Here is a 20,239-nt window from a genome sequence, read left to right on the forward strand (position 1 = left end):
GAACTTGAAAATTGGAAAGAGGCTAGCACTAGCCTCTTAGAGGATTGAGCCAGGAGAAAGTGGAACCAAGAATTGATAAGAGCAACTGTAACAGAACATTGGGTGATTTTCTTTTTAGGGAGAAGACCAAAATTGAGGGTCAGTGTCAATGTAGGAAAAAAGGGCTTCAGGACAGAAATAAAAAGAATGATGGTAAATGGTCCTTCAGGTTAGAGGCTGGTAGGAAATGGTGCTTATTATGTGCTGTGACCAGTGGTTCAATGTAGGAATTGAGGAGGGGTGATTGGTTCTTCTCTCTTTAAAAGCCCCCTCTTCTCCCCACCCCCCCCCCCTCCCAAGTCAGTCACAACAAATATTTTAACTTCCTTTATAGCACATAGCTATCTCTCCTTTTCTCCTTCTTGTTGATCAAGTTTAACCAAATGAAGGAAAGCTGATTCCAAGGTTTTCTTGCGGGAGAGTGGATTTTTATTACTTCCTTCAAAAATAAGGAAGATACAAAATCCAACATACGCATATAACAGAGAAAATGGTGGGGGGTGGTCCATTTGGGCAAGAACAGGCAGTCATGGCTAATGTATTTTTTTTAAAGAGTCTTTGAGTTGTGGGAAAACTGAGTCCCAGTGGTTTAGTTGGCCTGATTTTTTTTTCTTGATGAGTTACATTTGCAGAGATCTTGGATCTCTCCGTGAAGGGCCATTGTTTTCAAGTGCTTTTTTTTAAGAAAAAACGAAGCATTGATCTTTTCAGGCAGGCAGAGAGAGTGTTTTCAAGTTTTTCCTTCCACATCCATTTTTGTTTGGTGCCATGGTTTTGCTGCTCAGAAGCAGTCATAGAGAGAGGTCGCATCTGTATATCTCTCAATCAGCTTGTTGTCTGTGGAGTATTTGACTTGGAAAAACAACCTTTCATTTCAATGTGTTAATTTTCAGAAAGGTGTGAATCATCCAGGAGTTACAGTTCTGACTTCCAGTTTTCTTCAAAAACGATGCGAATTTCAGCTGTGACTGATCCTGTTGTGTGATGGCCCTTTAGAGGGTGTTTCAATGATCAAGGGACCTTCGCTGTGCTCGTTGGGAGAAGCTAGTTGTTTTCCTTAGCAAAGGGGAGATTGGTAGAGGGGTGCCAGATTGTGAAAGGTTTCGATATGTAGAGAAAGACAAGCTGTTCATTTAGAGTGTGGTACAAGCACTAAGGGGTCATATGCAAACTTCTGGATGATTAATACAGTGGGGATATGAAGGAAAAAAAAACTTACCTACGAGGTGAATGGTAATGACCTGGAATCTGCTACCTTGGAAAGTAATAGAAAGAGATGATTGGTGGTTTCAAAAGTTGAATGGAAACTTAAACCTGCAGACTATAAGAATAGAAGAATGAAAGGGACTGCTTCAAATGCATTACAGAGTTGGCATAGACTTTGAACTGAAAGGCCTCCTGTGTTATATTGACACGATGACATCTGTATAAGATCTCTTGAGGGATATGACAAAGGACAGACAAATCTGGTTTAATAAACTTGGCAAAAATGGTTTAAAATAAACATTGAATTTTCATAATTTCTTTATGGAGCATTTATAAAAAGTACACAAAGACAATTTATGCACATATGTTAAGTAGTATTACCTCTGCTAAGTAAACTTAACAGATAACAGTTCTCTGCAATGTTTGACCACTCTCTGAAGGTAAACCAAGTGAAATTTGATGACATCCATTTAACATTCCGACCTGTAATCAATGCCAACCATTTCTAGTACAAGGATGGCATTTCCGTGCCACCAGTTGTTTCGCAGACATGGCAGTGTAACATATTTGATTATCTGTGGTGTACTTATCCTTTAAACCTCCAATCCTAATTCTAAACCAGAGCTTTGGGATTTTTAAAAATAAGATAATTGCCATTCTAACCATTACTCCTATAGTGTATGTTCCACACACCCACTAGTCCGTGGAAAAAAATCTTTTTTTTTCTAGATTTTGATCATTCTTGAGGTTTACCAATGTACTTATGTCCTTTAATCATGGTGGTTATCCAGAATTACACTTGAAGAACTGTTACCATAAACTGTTTTATGCTCCTTGACATATTTTTGTCAATATACCAGAATAGTTCGTTAGATAAATAGACAGTAACTCAGATGATTTGTTACCATATCAATAGTTAATGCTGGTCTTTTACACTCTATTATGGTGATATTTTCTGAAAGTTTGAAATGTATATTTGAGAACACTTTTTAAAATTATTGAATTCAGTTCTCTGACTTTGTTTATATGATTGTATCAAATTTTAAATGTTACAAATTTTATAAATAATATGCATAATTTCTTCTGCGTAGTATAGGTCACTCACATCCAAACAGCCCGCGATATAAATTTAATTTTATAGCTGATGTGGTGGAGAAAATTGCTCCTGCAGTTGTTCACATAGAGCTATTTTTGAGGTAAGTCTGACCATAATGATGCAGGTGGAGTACTACAAATGTAAGATACTATACAGCATGCATGGATTCATTTAATTTTAAAACATCTTACTTGAAACATGGACGTTGCCCACAAATATTCTTTGCAGTCTCTAGTTGTCCTGAGAATGTGATAATGATCAACTTGAACTACTAGTGTACCCTGTTGATGTGGTACAAGAGTCAAGAATAAACACGGACTTTCTGGCTTAAAGAACTTCATTGAGTCGGTTGGCTTGTTACAATAACCATCCAGTAGTTTCATACTTATCTCTCTGAATGCCATCACTTTATTTCAGAGCTTTAAAAGTGAATTAAAATTCTTGAACAATTGCTTTGGAATTTGAGCGCTCATTTTCTGGATCATTTCCTCAATAATTTAACTAGACTACTGACTTTGTTTTGAGTGGGTTTGGGGTTTCCCTTCATTATAAAGTGCTAGAAATTATTGACTACCGAAACCATTTATTTCCAGTTTCTTGAAGCTCAACGATACTGTTTTGTACCCATCTTTACAAATGGCAAACAGTTATTCTTGCAACAGCTCTATAGTGATGGTGGGTGATGACTGACTAACAGGGAATAATTGTTTAAAAAACTAACATTGTGACAGTTCAATTTGTGCTGTAACCGATGAGTTAATAGTTTATTCCAGGAGCCTTTGAAGTAAGCTGTGCACATGGATTTACTCTCAGCTAGTTTTCACTCTTAAGGATTTTTGTTTTGTTTGTGAGCTCCACCAATCAGCTGTTTAATACAGTTTGTTTATTCTGTTACCAACATGCATTTTAATTTTACTGTTTAACAATTGTCATTTTGGCTGTCACAGCGAGTGAAAGGTTATGCAAGATCACCATAGCAGGATAGAAGCGTCAGTGATAATACCTATCTTCTTTGAGATTATAATTGTGGTAACATACAAGTTTTAAATAATAAAATAGATGATCACTGTGGAAAATGAATGTATCCTAATTGTATTCTTCTGCAGTTATTTTTCTAATCAGTTGGAGCGGCACGGTGGCTCAGTGGTTAGCACTGCTGCCTCACAGCACCAGGGTCCCAGGTTCAATTCCAGCCTCAGGTGACTGTCTGTGTGGAGTTTGCACATTCTCCCCGTGTCTGCGTGGGTTTTTTCCAGGTGCTCCCGTTTCCTCCCACAGTCCAGTGATGTGCGGGTCAGGTGACTTGGCCATGCTAAATTGCCCATAGCGTTAGGTGCATTAGTCAGAGGGAAATGGGTCTGTGTGGGTTAATTGGAGGGTCGGTGTGGACTTGTTGGGCCACACTGTAGGGAATCTAATCTAATCAGTTAAAATGTTCCTAAGAACACAGATGTCATTGGCAATGAAGAAAGTTTATTTTGCACTCTGAAGTGTATGGAGAATCTGTCATCCTTGTTTCAATTTTTTTTCCTCCAATACAGGCATCCTCTATTGAGAAGAAATGTCCCATTGTCTAGTGGCTCTGGCTTTATAATATCAGATAGTGGGCTAATTGTGACGAATGCTCATGTTGTAGTGTCCAGCAACACTATAATGTCAGGTCAGCAACAGTTAAAGGTGCAAGTTCATGATGGAAAGAACTATGAAGCAACAATAAAAGATATTGACAAGAAGTCAGACATAGCAACAATAAAGATTAATCCTAAGGTAAGTGAAATCTCAACTCTTTTTGATTAATGTAAAAAGCCAAGTATTACATTATCTACCATTTTAACTTTTTTTCAATTTTCTTTGACCTACGTTGTTCTTATTCAGAGTGCCAATACTGAAGAACTTACATTTTTCAAAAAATAAAATCAGTGTGCACTAAATGACACCGTCAATTCCTTGCAGGTCAGATCCAAAACCAGGCCAGTACAGAGTCTGCTCTAATCCTTGAAATATATTAACTAAACACTTGAGAAAATCACTCTCCTCAACAAATTCCCATTGTTTCAGCATGATTTTGTTCATTTCCCATGCCAACCATCTTCCTGTTCCCAAATTCTTTGCTAACGAGTACTGATAGACTTACAGAAGATAAGACTAACACAGTTACCTGTGAGAAAGGGCCTTTGTTCTGTTATGTTGTATTCGGTCAGAACGCATAAAGAATAAAACCAGTAGGGTTGAAATTGCTTTCTGGTGGTCGCATGAAATAAGTAGTAGCAAACCGACAGTTTGTTTGTTTTTTCCAGGGGAAAGTGAGTATTGCAGATGCTGGAGATTAGAGCTGAGAGTGTGGTGCTGGAAAAGCACAGCAGGTCAAGCAGCATCCAGATGTTTTGGGCAAACCCCTCCTGATTTTTCTTTTGGTTTTCTAACGACTACTGTGTCAAAATGAATGGAGTGGGATGTAAAACCGATTGCTGAATTGTTGCGCCTTGCTTTGCCCTGGCTTGGAAGACTAATCTCTGGTCCGTTGCCTAAACAGCAAGACATCCAATTCCAAAGTAAAATGTACCATTACAGAAAGGTGTCGATTGTCAAATTTACTAGTTCTGAGTACACTATAACAGAATTAGGCCATTTGGCTCATCAAGTCTGTTCTACCCTTTGAACATGGCTGAAATGTTTCTCAGCCTTATTCTCCTGCCCTCTTCCCATAACCTGAAATCCCCTTACTAATCAAGAACCTATCTGTCTCTGACTTAAATGCACTCAGACTTTGCCCCACAGCCCCCCCGGCAATGAGTTCTACAGATCCGGCTTCCTCTGGCTGAAGGAATTCCTCCTGTTCTCTGTCCTAAAGGATCATCCCTTCACGCTGAGGTTGTGCCCTCCTCTCCTTGTCTCTCCTAATGAAAAAATCTCCTCCACATCCACTCTATCCAGGACACTCCATATTCTGTAAGTTACAATGAGATCCTCCCTCGTTCCTCTAAACTCTATCGAGTGCAGACCCTGAATCCTCAATCACTTCTCTTATGACAAGTCCTTCATTAAAAGGATCATTCTTATAGCACTCCTGTGGAACTCCTCCAAATCCAATACATCCTCCTTTAGATATGGGGCCCAGAACCGCTCTCAATATTCCAAATGCAATCTGACCAGAGAGTTATGCAACCTCAGCAGCACACATCAACCCTTGTTTTCTAGCCCTCTTGAAATGAATGCTAACATTGCATTTGTTGTCTTAACTGCTACCTGGACCTGCATGTTAACCTTAAGAGAATCCTAATCTAGGTCTCCCAACTCCCTTTGAGCTTCAGATTTCTGAAGCCTCTTCCTGTTTAGAAAATATTGACCTCTAAGGAGCGAGTATTGCTTTGCTTTGCTTAGCACATTTATCGTATATGGTGATCTAAACACAAATAGCTGAGACCTGTTGTGCATTCAATGAAAAGTTACGCAACATACTGCTACATGAAACTTAGTGTCACTGAAGATCAGGGAACTGGGCACGTGCTAGAGCTATTCAGGGTGTAAAAATGTGTAAATGTACATTTCTTGAAATACCTTTTTAGGCTTGAAACGTTTCTTTCTTAATTGATCACTGGCACATTTTATAGGCAAGGCAGCACTCTTTTTGTTAGCTCTATTGCGGCTGTATTTGAAGGGTATTTCAAAAGGGAGAGGCTAATTTCTGCAGCAAGGTAAAAACAATGGCTGGAAACCAGATTCTGGATTAGTGGTGCTGGAAGAGCACAGCAGTTCAGGCAGCATTCAAGGAGCTTCGAAATCGACATTTTGGGCAAAAGCCCTTCATCAGGAATAAAGGCAGGGAGCCTGAAGGGTGGAGAGATAAGTTAGAGGAGGGTGGGGATGGGGAGAAAGTAGCATAGAGTACAGTGGGTGAGTGGGGGAGGAGATGAAGGTGATAGGTCAAGGAGGAGAAGGTGGAGTGGATAGGTGGAAAAGAAGATAGGCAGGTAGGACAAATCCGGACAAGTCATGGAGACAGTGCTGAGCTGGAAGTTTAGAACTAGGGTGAGGTGGGGGAAGGGGAAATGAGGAAACTGTTGAAGTCCACATTGATGCCCTGGGGTTGAAGTATTCTGAGGCGTTCTTCCTACAGGCATCTGGTGGTGAGGGAGGCCCAGGACCTCCATGTCCTCGGCAGAGTGGGAGGGGGAGTTGAAATGTTGGGCCACAGGGTGGTGTGGTTGATTGGTGCGGGTGTCATGGAGATGTTCCCTAAAGCGCTCTGCTAGAAGGCGCCCAGTCTCCCCAATGTAGAGGAGACCGCTTCAGGAGCAACGGATACAATAAATGATATTGATGGATGTGCAGGTAAAACTTTGGATGTGGAAGGCTCCTTTAGGGCCTTGGATAGAAGTGAGGGAGGAGGTGCGGGCGCAGGTTTTACAGTTCCTGCGGTGGCAGGGGAAGCTGCCAGGATGGGAGGGTGGGTTTTGGGGTGGGGGGGGGGGGGGGCGGCGTGGACCTGACCAGGTAGTCATGGAGGGAATGGCCTTTGTGAAAGGTGGAAAGGGGTGGGGATGGAAATATATCCCTGGTGGTGGGGTCTTTTTGGAGGTGGCGGAAATGTCGGTGGATGATTTGGTTGATGCGAAGGTTTGTAGGGTGGAAGGTGAGCACCAGGGGTGTTCTGTCCTTGTTACGGTTGGAGGGGTGGGGTCTGAGGGTGGAGGTGTGGGATGTGGACGAGATGCGTTGGAGGGCATCTTTAACCACGTGGGAAGGGAAATTGCGGTCTCTAAAGAAGGAGGCCATCTGGTGTGTTCTGTGGTGGAACTGGTCCTCCTGGGAACAGATCCGGCAGAGGCGGAGGAATTGGGAATACGGGATGGTATTTTTGCAAAAGGTACGGTGGGAAGAGGTGTAATCCGGGTAGCTGTGGGAGTCGGTGAGTTTGTAAAAAAAAAAAAAAATCCGTGTCAAGTCGGTCGTCATTAATGGAGATGGAGAGGCCCAGGAAGAGAGGGGAGGGAGGTGTCGGAGATGGTCCAGGTAAATTTAAGGTCAGGGTGGAATGTGTTAAAGTTGATGAATTGCTCAACCTCCTCGCGGGAGCACGAGGTGGCACCAATGCAGTCATCAATGTAATGGAGGAAGAGGTGGGGAGTGGTGCCAGTGTAATTATGGAAGATCAACTGTTCTAATGTTGCCAACAAAGAGACAGGCATAGCTGGGGCCCATACGTGTGTCCATGGCTACAGCTTTGGTCTGGAGGAAGTGGGAGGATTCGAAGGAGAAATTAAGGGTGAGGACCAGTTCGGCCAAACGAATGTGTGTCGGTGGAAGCCCACATGGCAGTGGGACCTACAAAGCAAAGTTACCATTTTTATAACATGGTTCTGTTGCTGCCACATTTAGCTTCAAGATAATCACCAGAAATTCAGTGAATAAGCTGGCCTCGAATTATTTAATGAGATCAATTAACACCAGTATTGGTGCCCTCAATGTCCACATGTCCGTATTTCCATTGTTCCAATATTGGGATAACTTTATCTGCAAAACATTGCAACATGTGAATACTTGGTGAAAGTTTCTTTTGGAGTCTTAAATTCAGCCAGCCAATTCAGTAAAATGTTTCCTTCTGTAACTAGGATAGACAATGGCAAACAAAATCAAGTCTTATTTTACAAGCTGAAAAAAATCTTCGTAGTTGTGCACAACCAAAATGCAGCTAAGGATCTAGATAAATGTTAGTGGAATTTCAGCATTATTCCACAAGTGAGAAAGTGAGTTTACAATGATCTGGTCAGTGTAAATTACAAATGCATTCCTCACAACTGGAATCAAGTACCCTGTCGCATTACTTTGTGTTTAGGTTGTAGCACAGTTAGATATTTAAACCTATAAATATGCTGTGCATATTTAAAGCTGCAGAATATTTTGTGATGTCACGAAAAAGAAAGTTTCACTTACTTGACCTCCCAGACTGCTTCAAAACCAATGTAGTAAGGTTAAAATGTAATTGTCTCTGTCATAAGGAGTGAAATGCCATTATGATATCCAGACTGTTAGTACAACTTTGCATAGAAAAGGCTACTTCTGTGTCACACTGACAAACGAGATGCTATTTGGTAAGATTGCATTCTGAGCTTTAATTTAACATTTTGCAGAGAAAGCTACCAGTCCTATCACTAGGTCAGTCTGTCGACCTCCGGCCAGGAGAATTTGTAGTTGCTATTGGGAGCCCTTTTGCTTTGCAAAATACCGTGACAACTGGAATTGTCAGCTCTGCTCAACGGGATGGACGAGAGCTGGGTCTCCGAGATTCAGATATGGACTATATTCAGACAGATGCCATCATCAATGTAAGTACATTGTATCAAGATCTTTTCACATTGGAATGGAGTGAAATTAACCTAGTTCAAATTGTTGTGGCAGGCCATTTATGCCACATACACTGAAACACTTGCTGTGTTTGTTAGCAAAAACTGAGAACATAAGAAATAAAGTGATAATGGGCCAGTTCATGTAGCATGTTTTGTACACACTCACATGAACTTTTATGCTGCTTATTTAATCTCCAGGACAAGTTATAAATGCTTCCTGATTCTCAATAGTAACCAAGTTCCAGAAAGGTTATCACATTCTGCATATCCATTAATCGGTTTGCTTTAAAATCCAGTTATCCTTGGCTATGATCAATTGAGGAATGTTACTTCAGAAGGATAGCGGTGGACAGGCAATAGTAGAAATGTGCATTGGAGCAACTGTAATAATTATTCATTCCTGTCTGACACCCAACAAAAGTGGGAAAGGTGGCCTGACCATGGGAAAATAGGAATAGTGTAAGATCCAAGGAAAAGGCAGACAAATTTTGGCTTTAAAAAACCCCAACAGATCTGAAATTTTGAGAACAGTTTAGATTTCAGTTGAAGAGGACAAAAGTATTGATTTTAGGAGGAGGAAAATCAAGTGTGAGGTTGGGCAGATAAGACAAACTGATTCTGAAAGCTTCTAAAGGTGTTTGAAGCGAAAAAGGCAAATGTAGGTCCTTTTACAGTCAGAAATTGGAGAGGTTTTCATGAGTCACAAAGAGATGGCCGACAAATTAAATATGTATTTCGGTTCTTCCGTCACAAAGGAGACTATAAATGTTGGGGAACAGGTGGTGCAGTGAGAGGGAGGACCTGAAGTAGATCATAGTTAGTGCAGAGTTGGGGTGTCGGGGAAATTGATCGAAATAAAGACAGACTAATCAGGCTGTGAGGATTTGTCAATGTCTGGTCCTAGAAATTGGATGCAATGATGGTCATCTTTCAAGAGTTTACAGACTCTAGAACAGTTCCTATGGATTAAAGGGTAGCTACTGTCTCATCTCTATTTATATGAAGGGAGGAAGACAGAAAACCAGGCATCTAGAGTGGGTAGCCTGAAATCGGATATGGGGAAGATGTTACAATCTATGACAAAAGATTTAACGGCTGAGCACTTTGAAAACAGTGAAAGGGTCAAACAGCATATACGAAAGCATATACGAAAGGGAAGTCATGCTTGACAAATCTGGAGTTTTTTGAGGATACGTCAGATAGAGTTGATCAGAGGGAGCTAACTGATAGTGTTTACTTGGACTTTCGGAAGACTTAGTTAAGAGATTACAATGTAAAATTAAAGCACATGGGATTCTGGGTAATGTACTGACATGGATAGGGAATTGGTTGGCATACTGGAAACAGCAGTATTAAATGGCTTTGTTTTTCCCCCCAAGTGGCAGGCAGTGGACTAGTGTGGTACTGCAAGGATCAGTGCATGGGCTCCTGCTAATCAAAATATATATTCATGATTTAGACGTGTAATGTTTCCAGACAACACAACTGTGTGGGAGGGTGTGCTGTGAGGAGGACGTAGAGATGCTTCACTGAGAAGGTACAGAAGCCTGAACGCACGCACCAGCTGTTTCGAAACCGAATCTAACCTATGATTATTAGAATGTTGAATGGACCAACAAACTTAACATTTGCCTGTACCTGTGTTTTTGGTTTTGCTGCTGTTCACCTTATCGATGCTACTTAACTCTGATCTGCCTGTTTTGCTGGCAAGACAAAGCTTTTCACTGTGCCTCAGTACACGTGACAATAAATTCAGTTCAATTCACAAGTTGAGTGAGTGGGCAAATGCATGGCAGATGAAGTATAATGTGGCTAAATGTGAGGTTAACCATTTTTGTGGCAAAATCAGGAAGGCAGATCATTATCTGAATGGCGATTAGATTGGGAAAGACGGAGGTGCACAGAGACCTGGCTGTCCTTGGATACCAGTCACTAAAAGTAAGTGCACAGGAGCAGCAGGTGGTGAAGAAGGCAAATGATATGTTGACCTTCATAATGAGAGGATTAGAGTACAAGAGTAGGGATGTCTTACTGCAGTTTTTAAAGGGTGTTTTGTGAGACCACATGTGAAGTATTGTGTGCAGTTTTGCTCTCCTCTGAGGAAGGATTTATTGGCTACAGAGGGAGTGTAACAAAGGTTTACCAGACTGATTCCTGGAATGGCAGCTCTAACATATGGACTGGATCAGGTATGACTATAGTCAGTAGAGTTTAGAAGAATGAGAGCGATCTCTGAAATCTGTAAAACTCTAAGCAGACCAAACGAGGTAAACATAGGAAGGATGTTGCTGCTGACTGAGAACATGACTTACAGTTTAAAGATACAGGGAATGTAGTGATTGCGATGAGGTGAGCTAGGTGGACCTCATAGAATGAAGTCCCTGATTGGGCCTGTTAATCTGATCCAGTCAGGGAGCCCTGGCTGACAGAAATAGGAGTGTCCATCCGGGTGGTGGAAATTCAATAAAATTCGGGCACTTTGTGTCTCACACGGTGTCTCACACCTGCGCGCGCACACACCATGGGTGCTGAGGAAAAAATAAGCTCGACCGCAGTTGGGCGGTAGTGTGGGGGTTTAAACAAAAAAGAAGGAAAAGGAGTGTCCGAGGTTCTGTTCACTGAGAGCTGGCTCTGAGGAAGCTGGACTCTCCACACGTTTTTAAAAAAAAACACTGACTTGGTGACGGGATTAGTTATTTCAGGGTAGCATTTAGGATCGAGATGAGGAGAAATTTCTTTATGTAATCAGCCTGTGAAATTCACCATAGAAATTTGGTTGAGGCCAAAACATTGTTTTCAAGAAGTAGTTAAATATAGTTCTTGGGGCTAAATGGATCAACGTGTATGTGTGAAAAGTAGAAACAGGGTACGGAGTTTGGATGATCAGCTGTGATCATGTTGAATGGTGGAGCAGGCTTAAAGGGCCTACTCCTCCTGTTTTCTATGTTTCTATGTTACAAGAGCTAGCAGCATTACAGTAAGAAGACAGAGTATTCCTCATGCTCACTGTTCTAACTTATACACCAGTGGCACCTTTGCTATGCCAAGATGTACGAATGGGTGGAATGGTGGCTCAGTGGTTAGCACTGCTGTCTCACAGCACCAGAGACCCGTCAAGTGAATTGGCCATGCTAAATTGCCCATAGCGTTGGGTTCATTAGTCAGTGGGAAATGGTTCTTGGTGGGTTACTCTTTGGAGGGTCGGTGTGGACTGGTTGGGCTGAAGGGCCTGTTCCCACACTGCAGGGAAACGAAGCTTGTGCCTAAAATGTCAACACACTTTTAATTTGCATATTTAATACAGCATGTTAGCATCAAGTATTTATGTAGGCCATCTTAGTGATTCACAAAAGATGCGTGTAGTTTTCAACAAAATTCATACCCAATAAGCTCAAAAAGGTGACTAATATTCTCATTGCCCTTCGATAGTGTTTTTTTTAATCCCCAAAGCTGTTGATCTAACTTTGTGGACATAAGTCAACAGATTCAATGATTGAACTAAAATCAAAGGAATTATTCTTAGTCAAATCTGGAATAGTTTTGAATAATTTTCACTGGTTCTGGAAAAAAGCAGGATGGGAAAGGAATTAGTCCTTTGGCAAGTTAATAACTATGATGACGGTAAATGGTCTTACATAAGAAATCTGCTGCATAGTTATAAAGATCAAATGAGGCGATGATTGATGTTAAATGTGCTGACCTAAAGTTAGTCTGTGCAACGAACGGTCAGGATTTGTAAATGCCTAATAACCAGGAGAATCAAACATCAGCATAATCTCTTATGGATTCATACACCACCATGAACCACTACCTTTGGGAAGAAGTAGTAACAAGAAAAATGGGAGGATATTTCATAATTGAAAGAGGGTGAAGATATTATCACCTTTTTAGTGGAGTGCAACTTCCTGATGTGCCACCGTGATGTGGTTTCTTGGTGAAATACTGCTGCCAGTATGATCTAGTCTGATTGCTGCCCTATATGTTAGCTTCTGTATCAAATACCGTGTATTGCACCAATTGGATTTTTGTTGAGACATATCTTAAAGTTTGTTCACAACGTTGACTATTTACACTGCTGTAATATCAGTTATACATAATCTGGGATTCTAGTTTACTGATTTTATTGCACATTCAATGTACAGAAATGAATGAGTGAACAAACTACACTTAAGGCAGTACAATGGAGATAACTGAAAGTGAGACCAGTATCTGATGTCATGTACCGTTGGGACACTTACACTACCTGCCTTGTTTGTAATCTTTACAATAGTACACTTATTCATAGTTCACAGACTGTTAAATTGGTAGCTTTCTAGTGATGTTGTGCAATAATCTGTATAATTGAATGTCGTTAGCCATTCAATATGTGTACTCAATATCTGCTTTCTTTCTACATATTACACATCACTGAAGTATGGAAACTCTGGAGGACCTTTAGTGAACTTGGTAAGCTCAATTATGCCATTTCAACTACTTCCATGATTTAACTAAAATATTTGTTTAAAACGTACTTGAGAAATGCATCCATGATGAAGCTTTATTGTATCTGCTTTGTGTGTATTTGCCTTTTTTTTTGTTAGCTCTTCGGAGCAGATTAGATACTAACATCTGGATGTTCTTAAAGAGTTAAGATTTAACATGGTTTTATCTGTCGGAAAAATAATTATGCTATGCAGAACTTCAAAGCATATATCAACCTCTGAATCTAACAGCAGCAAATACTATCAGTGATATTTGGAATACACCCTGGAGTTTGTATTTTTTAAGCTTTTAAAACATTTATCATTCTACAGGACGGGGAGGTTATAGGAATAAATACACTGAAAGTCACCGCAGGCATTTCCTTTGCAATTCCATCAGATCGCATTGCAATATTTCTTACTGACTCTCGCGATAAACACACCAAAGGTAAGAATGTTAAGTGCAACAACTAAGCTGGTTTATTTTCTAAAGTGTCAGATATAACAGTAAGAAAGCATAATCTTGATCACCACAAGAAAAACAAACAAACAGCTGCAAAATCTGCTATAAAGTATGAAACGTGACACCCCAGGCTATAGCAGGAAGCAATTGTTTTGAATGATAATACAGGAAAAGGCATAGGATATTCTGCAATTCAAAGATTTGGATATAAATTTGGAAGTACTACTTGAAATCGGGTCAAATATGCAAAAGCATAAGTATGCATTTTTTTAAAGGTGGGTGTGGTCTGAAGTAGGACTGATTTTTGTTTTGTAACATCACCCCAATCTGACACCTATTCCTACGAACACAAACTAGGAATGTGAATGGGAAAAGGAAGTGAATTTAAGAAATGGGCTGAAAATTGATTTCCTGCCTCAGATATTTGAAAGGCAACATGAAATAAATTTACGTACGCACACGCACCCTTCAAATCATCGATGTATTCATCATATTCAATACGTTGTATTTTAAGGGATATACTGAGATGGCATTTTTAAATCCTGATCAGTTGTGGGAAGATCCATGCATTCACGTCCCATTAATAGCCGATATTTGTAGTTTTGATTTAGACTTACCCTGCAGTAAAAGTATTCTGTCCTTGTTTTTAAAAAATTAGTAGGACCATAAGAAATAGGAACAGACATACGCTGTTCAGCCCCTCGAATCTGTTGTGCCATTCACTAGGATCATGGCTGATCAGACATTCCTCATGTCCACTTTTCCTGCATTTTCCCTGTAAACCTTGATTTCCTTAAGAGATCAAGAATCTATTTATCTCCGCCTTTGATATTCACAAGGACTCTGTCCCGACAGCTTTCTGTGGCAAGGAGTTCCAAAGAGTTCAACCTTCTGAAAGAAGCAATCCTTCCTCATCTCAGTCCTAAATTGGCACTCCTTTATTGAGACTATGCCCTCTGATCATAGACTCTCCCATGAGGGGAAACATCCTCTCAGTATTTACGCTGTCAAGACCCTTAAGAATCCAAGATGTTTCAATGAGATCACCTTTCATTCTTCTCAACTCCAGTGAGTAGAGTCCTTATCTGTTTAATCTTTGCTCACATGTGTATTACTGCATTATAGGGACCATCCTATTGAATCTTCTCTGCATTGCCTCCAATGAAATGATATCTTCCCTTAAAGGGGGGCCCAAACAGCTCTTAGAGCTCCAAATATAGTCTTAGCACCTTTGTACAGTTGTACTAAGACTTTCCTAGTCTGATACTCCAACTCCCTTGAATTACGGGCCAACGTTCCACTAGGCTTCCTGATTATGTTTTGTGCTAGCTTTCTGTTACAAGTTCTGGTACAAATGTATCTGCTCTTGAAAAGTGATAAGTGGTATCTGGTATCCTTCTCTTGCAGTATTAGATAATTCGTAGGTACAGTAACCTGACCACAAAAACTCTCTTCAGAGATTGTGGTTTATTTGGGAGGTCTTCTGGTGAATTTTCTTCTGGGAGATTATCATGTGCTGGTTTAAATCTATTTTAACTGGTTAAGAATTGGACACTTTGTCAAAGTTACAATGTAATAACAGCACTCCAGTTTGGGCCACATCTAAATTATTTCAGGTGCAGACTTGAAAAGATGGTAGTATCACAATAAGGTAGGAAGGGGAAATTGTATAGATAAAATCTGAAAGGAATGTGGACAATTGAAGCTAAGTGGCAGAACAGGAGGATTTTTTCTTTCTATTTATATAGCACCTTTATATCATAAAAAATACCCAAGATCCTTTATCATCCTTATAATAATAATAATTGTATTTTAGCCAAAGATCTACAGGCCAAAGGTGGATTGCAATGTGACTCGCATAAAAAAACCCCCCATCATATTGGGCTGAGTTTTGTGTTTATTTTGATGGATAGTTTGTCTCAGTGATCCGTAGTGAATTTTCTTTCTTCAAAGGCAGAACTGCTTGCTGCTGTTGGGACCTCTCGGGATTTCTGGCATTGGCAGTATTTTTAAAGGCCAGCTGCACACTCAACCATGTCTTGGCAGCAAGGATCTGCTCCTTCACTGTGGCCTTGTGGGACGGGGGCAAAACAGAAATGCCTGTCCAGTCACACAGTTGCTATGGTTGACATTTCATGGACAAATACAGAAATACACCTTTTGTTATTGAAGTGCAATTCAAGCACCAAGCTACACAGGTTATCTTTCCTTAGCAGCATCGCATCTTTAAACCCTGTCTAGGAGTGCCATTCTTTCCCCATGCCCTGTGCCTGGCATTGCCCAACACCGAACCATTGTTTTCACTAGATACAGTGTGTGAACAATCACAGCAACAGCAAAAGTGAAGGAAAAGCAAACAAAAGCTTCAAATGGCTGGGAACAAACATGTTTCTGGTGAGTAACCAATTTACAGTCAATGAGATCACTGTGCCAGCCCAGATCTGTTGGAACCAGCTGCAGATTAAGTTCTATTTGGTTTGTTGTGCCCAATGTTGAAGCCCTCCTACCACAGTGAAGATAATACTCTTCCCCTACTGAATGTCCTCATCTACCCCCTCAAAAAAACTGCTGCTGCCTCTCTACCAGTTGTTCAGCATCCATTCCATCCCCCTCTGCCTGCCACAGTTGTTCAAAGCACAGTATGGAAAGATTACGCAGCCCACTCTGTCTGTCTGGGGTGATGATCAGAGAAGGCTTGTACGTTGATGGAGTGGAATCTTTTTTCACTTCTTCTGATGTGGCCCTCTCCGTATGATGCACCCTGCACCTGAGGGAAGGCAGCGATTTGGCAAATCCATCTGCCTGGCTGCAGCACTGACCTTGCCAACGGGTAACAAAATAAGGTGGTGTGGACTGCAGTGGGAACAGCCTTGATACAGTTGTGGAGTCAATGTTTGAGACCCTACACAGATTGGCAATTGATCATTGGAAGGTGCCATGTGTATAAAAGGTTCTTGCTGCTGTCACCTTGACTGCCAATGGAACAGAATGGCCACCCACTTTGTTCCAGTCTCCATTCCAGTTTCCGCAGTTGGCGTAGCTCAGTGACAGTCTCCTAGGACATCCTCTATCTGCACCGACACTGCACCTTACTCAGTGGTAATGGTTTTAAGAGCAATGGATCTGGGATCTCCTGTCTTCTACACCACCTGAAGGGACCTTTTTTAGCTGCAAGACTTGATGTAGAAGCTGTTCAGACGCTGCTGGACATTGCTGCTGGTCCTCCCCTTGCTAGAGTATCTGTTCATCTTGATTCCTCCGCACCTTCATTGCACCTCTGGCCCAATGACCACAATCTCTGCCACAGTTGGATCCATTGGTCAGGGTTTCATCGAACCTGTGTGGGGAATATCCGAAACACAAGACTGCTTACATTACGAAAGCAATCAGCATTTACCTCACTGTCCTACGATGGTTTAACATAACCCTCTGTCTCGTGGAACATGGGAGTACTCTGTCAAGGAACGTCATGGAATGATTCTCCATGGACTTTCAGACTTTGTTCCAATGTGCACAGCAAATGTAGGAGGGGATTGAGCATGGGATACCTTGTCATCCCACCCCTCAAGAAAGATAACATTGCATTCAAGAGCATGTTGGTGAATCCTTCCAGGTCAAGGTGAGAGGAAGGCCTCTCCAAGCTGTTGTGCAGTCTGGGATCTTGGATTGTCTTTATGAATTGTGGCCAGCAACTACCACATTTAAGATCATTGTAATGGCATCTCCTTCACAAAGATGCCTTTGATCAATTTGTAATGATCAAGATTGTTAGTGATCAGGATTTATATCCCACACAGCTGGACACTGCCTGCCTTTCAGATGATTTAACAGAAGACCAGTGCTGCAAAAGTGACTGATCAGTGCTGTTGAGGGCCTCACATGATTCACACAGAACCCCCACCCATCCTCTGCTCCAACTGGGAAATGAAGGGGTTTGTCATGCAACTGATACTAAGACCTTGAGCTCAATTTCAATTCCTACTTCTATATTCTACCGTGTGTGTGTGTGTAAAACTGTCTACTTTTAATGTGATAGACACTGCTCACTGAAGTCTACTCAAATGGCCTTACTAAATGTCTCAACTACTCATTGAGGCAGTTGACATTTCCTGAACCTCCAGTGATCATCGTCTGCAGCCTTGACTCTGTGATGTTGATGGCATCCAAATATTTCTAGTATTTGAGGCCTCCTCTCTCTCTTCTGCGCTCACTCTCACGCTCATGAATTTAATAACGCAGGCGAGAGGTGGAGATGGCTTTGGCACCACTAGTTTAGCGGTTGGGAAAGTTCTACATTCAGAATTAGAGAAGTGCAGAGGCCCTGAATTGTAGGGACTGAGGAAGTTACAGAAATAGGCAGAGATATGTAAACAATAGTGAGTATTTTAAGTTTGATGCAGGTAAAGTGTTTCCCATATATGGGAGTCTAGAACCAGGGGGCAAAGTTTAAAAACAAAACTGATGTCGCTTGGGTCAGAGATTGGGAGAATGCCTCTTCTACTCAGGCTTGGGAACATTGGAATTCTTTGCCACAATGGGCTGTGGAGGCTCAGTCTTTGATTGTAAGTAGAGATTGATAGATTTCTTAAACAAGGTTATCAGGAGGGGTTGAGTAAAAGGTTTGAACAGCCATGACTGTATTGAATGGTGGGGCAGATTCGATGGGCTGAATGACTTACTGATGCTCCTGTGAAGCGATACTTAAACTTGTTGACCTGCACCGACTGCTGATAAGGTGGTAGTGCTAGTTACTACTTTGGCAGCAGAAATTGAATGAAGTCAAGTTTATTGAGGATAGAACATGGGATACTAGGCAGAAGTGCATTGGAATTCTAGAGTGAAGTAGGATGATTCTACAGAGATGGAAATAGGCAGCTGTAGTGATGGTGTTGGAGGCTCGAATATTTTACCAGAGGTGTGAACTGACCACTGTCAGGAATATGATAGAATAAATGACTTAAGTGTCAGAGCTTTACCAATTCAGGCAGATGAAGATTGTTCCATCAGACGCCTGATTTGTGCCTTGTAGGTGCTGGTGGTCAGGCTTTGGGGAGGCAAGAAATTAAGTTACTCTCCACAGAACACTCCATCTCTAACCTACTTCTATAGTTGCATTACATGGCTGGTCCAGCTCTGTTTCTGCTAAGTGGGAACAGTAGCAATGTTCCCCCAATTCCTTTATCACTGCACAAACTTCATTTGCAGCAGTGACCTCCACATTTGGACATCAGTGAGTCAGCATTCCAATTGTCATACGTGGAACTTCCCAAGTAGCTGCAGGGCCACACAGTTTAGAAGGAGCATTGACCAACAGGGTGTTGATAGTGGGTGATTCACGGGTGATGCCAGTGGAGGGAACTGGTGGACAGAAAGTTACTTTTAGCATTGCAGCCTGCCTTTGTGTGTCCTGATACTGATTAACAGGATGCTTTTCAACCCCAGTGATGGTATCAGTGTGTTCAGGAGCTAGAATCCGTAGTGGAGGAATGCCACCCCTGTTGGTACCAGGTTGGTAGCTCAGTACATTTAAGAAGAAAAGGAAGCAGCAAAAGGGGAAAAACAATTTGGAAAGCCAGTGCCAGCACCAGGCTGGAATTCTCAAAACAGAACTAATGTAGTAACAATGTAGATTATAATCACCATAAAGATAGCTATTTAAAATATAAATTGATTGTCATATTATTAGTCTAGAGAGACTACATTTGTGATTTTTTTTCTTCTTTGTGCTTAATAAAGATGTTACAGGTATGAAAAAGCGTTTCATTGGAGTGAGGATGCTGACCATAACTCCTGGGTAAGTTTTTGTTTTTTAAATACTGCTTTTCAAAACACTTCTGTCCGGATCTGAGAGCGGTTGGTGATTTTTTTTTTTAAACATTCACCTCCCAGCTTACAGTGCAGAATGAGGAGCTAGCACACCACGTGCAGGCAGAGATCAGACTGCCGTCCAGAGCTCTTTCTACATTATCTGACCCCGACGTGCATCACTCCAGCAGCTCCCTTCCTGCGTGGCTGTGAGCTTTGTTGTCAATTGGAATGGGTGGGCAACCATTTGTATCATAGCAGTTCTACTTCACACCCAGTTTTGGTCCCGGAGAGGTGAGAAATCATTAGGCAAGGCACGTGCTACAACATGGCAGTATTCGGCCTGGGAAATTCAAACTCCCGGCATCATCTGCAAGTCCCTGGTCAGTTTCCCAGTGGAATAAAGGAGGAAGTGGCAGCTCGCAGGGATTACCAGGAGGTGGCAGGGAGGAGATTTCACGAAGACCTAGCAGTTGGCTGTTATGGTGGAGAATGCAAGTTGCAACCTACATTGGGGGTTGGTGTCCTTAATATTTTGTCACAGTGTCAAGTGCTGTTTATCTTAGCCCCACAGTAGAAATCAAAAAGATGTTAAAAGATTTACTATTTTTGGCCTCTTCTCGTCCTCGCTCCTCTTCCTGTTTCATTGACCTAATTGGGGAGTAACATTAGCTTTCCAAACTGTTGATATCCACTTGTCCTTAAGATCATAACCCGGAGGATCAGTGCAAACTATCACCAGGGATCTCTGTCATGTTGTGACTACCATCAGATGGTGGTAATATAGTGCAAATTATTTTCATGTTTGTATATTGTTCACACT

At 41.4% G+C, this 20,239-nt stretch overlaps 1 protein-coding gene across 1 annotated transcript in view; it reads left to right on the plus strand.

Annotated features, from left to right (window-relative positions):
• LOC140479467 (serine protease HTRA3-like) overlaps positions 1–20,239 on the plus strand; it is a 40,130-nt gene that overhangs the window by 6,215 nt on the left and 13,676 nt on the right. The window contains exons 2-7 of the mRNA XM_072573330.1: positions 2,342–2,441; positions 3,883–4,108; positions 8,473–8,667; positions 13,102–13,134; positions 13,482–13,596; positions 19,348–19,405. Coding sequence (XP_072429431.1) covers positions 2,342–2,441; positions 3,883–4,108; positions 8,473–8,667; positions 13,102–13,134; positions 13,482–13,596; positions 19,348–19,405 — 727 coding nt within the window. The remainder of the gene's footprint in view (positions 1–2,341; positions 2,442–3,882; positions 4,109–8,472; positions 8,668–13,101; positions 13,135–13,481; positions 13,597–19,347; positions 19,406–20,239) is intronic.

The sequence above is a fragment of the Chiloscyllium punctatum genome, chromosome 1 (assembly GCF_047496795.1).
Source record: "Chiloscyllium punctatum isolate Juve2018m chromosome 1, sChiPun1.3, whole genome shotgun sequence".
NCBI lineage: Eukaryota > Metazoa > Chordata > Chondrichthyes > Orectolobiformes > Hemiscylliidae > Chiloscyllium > Chiloscyllium punctatum.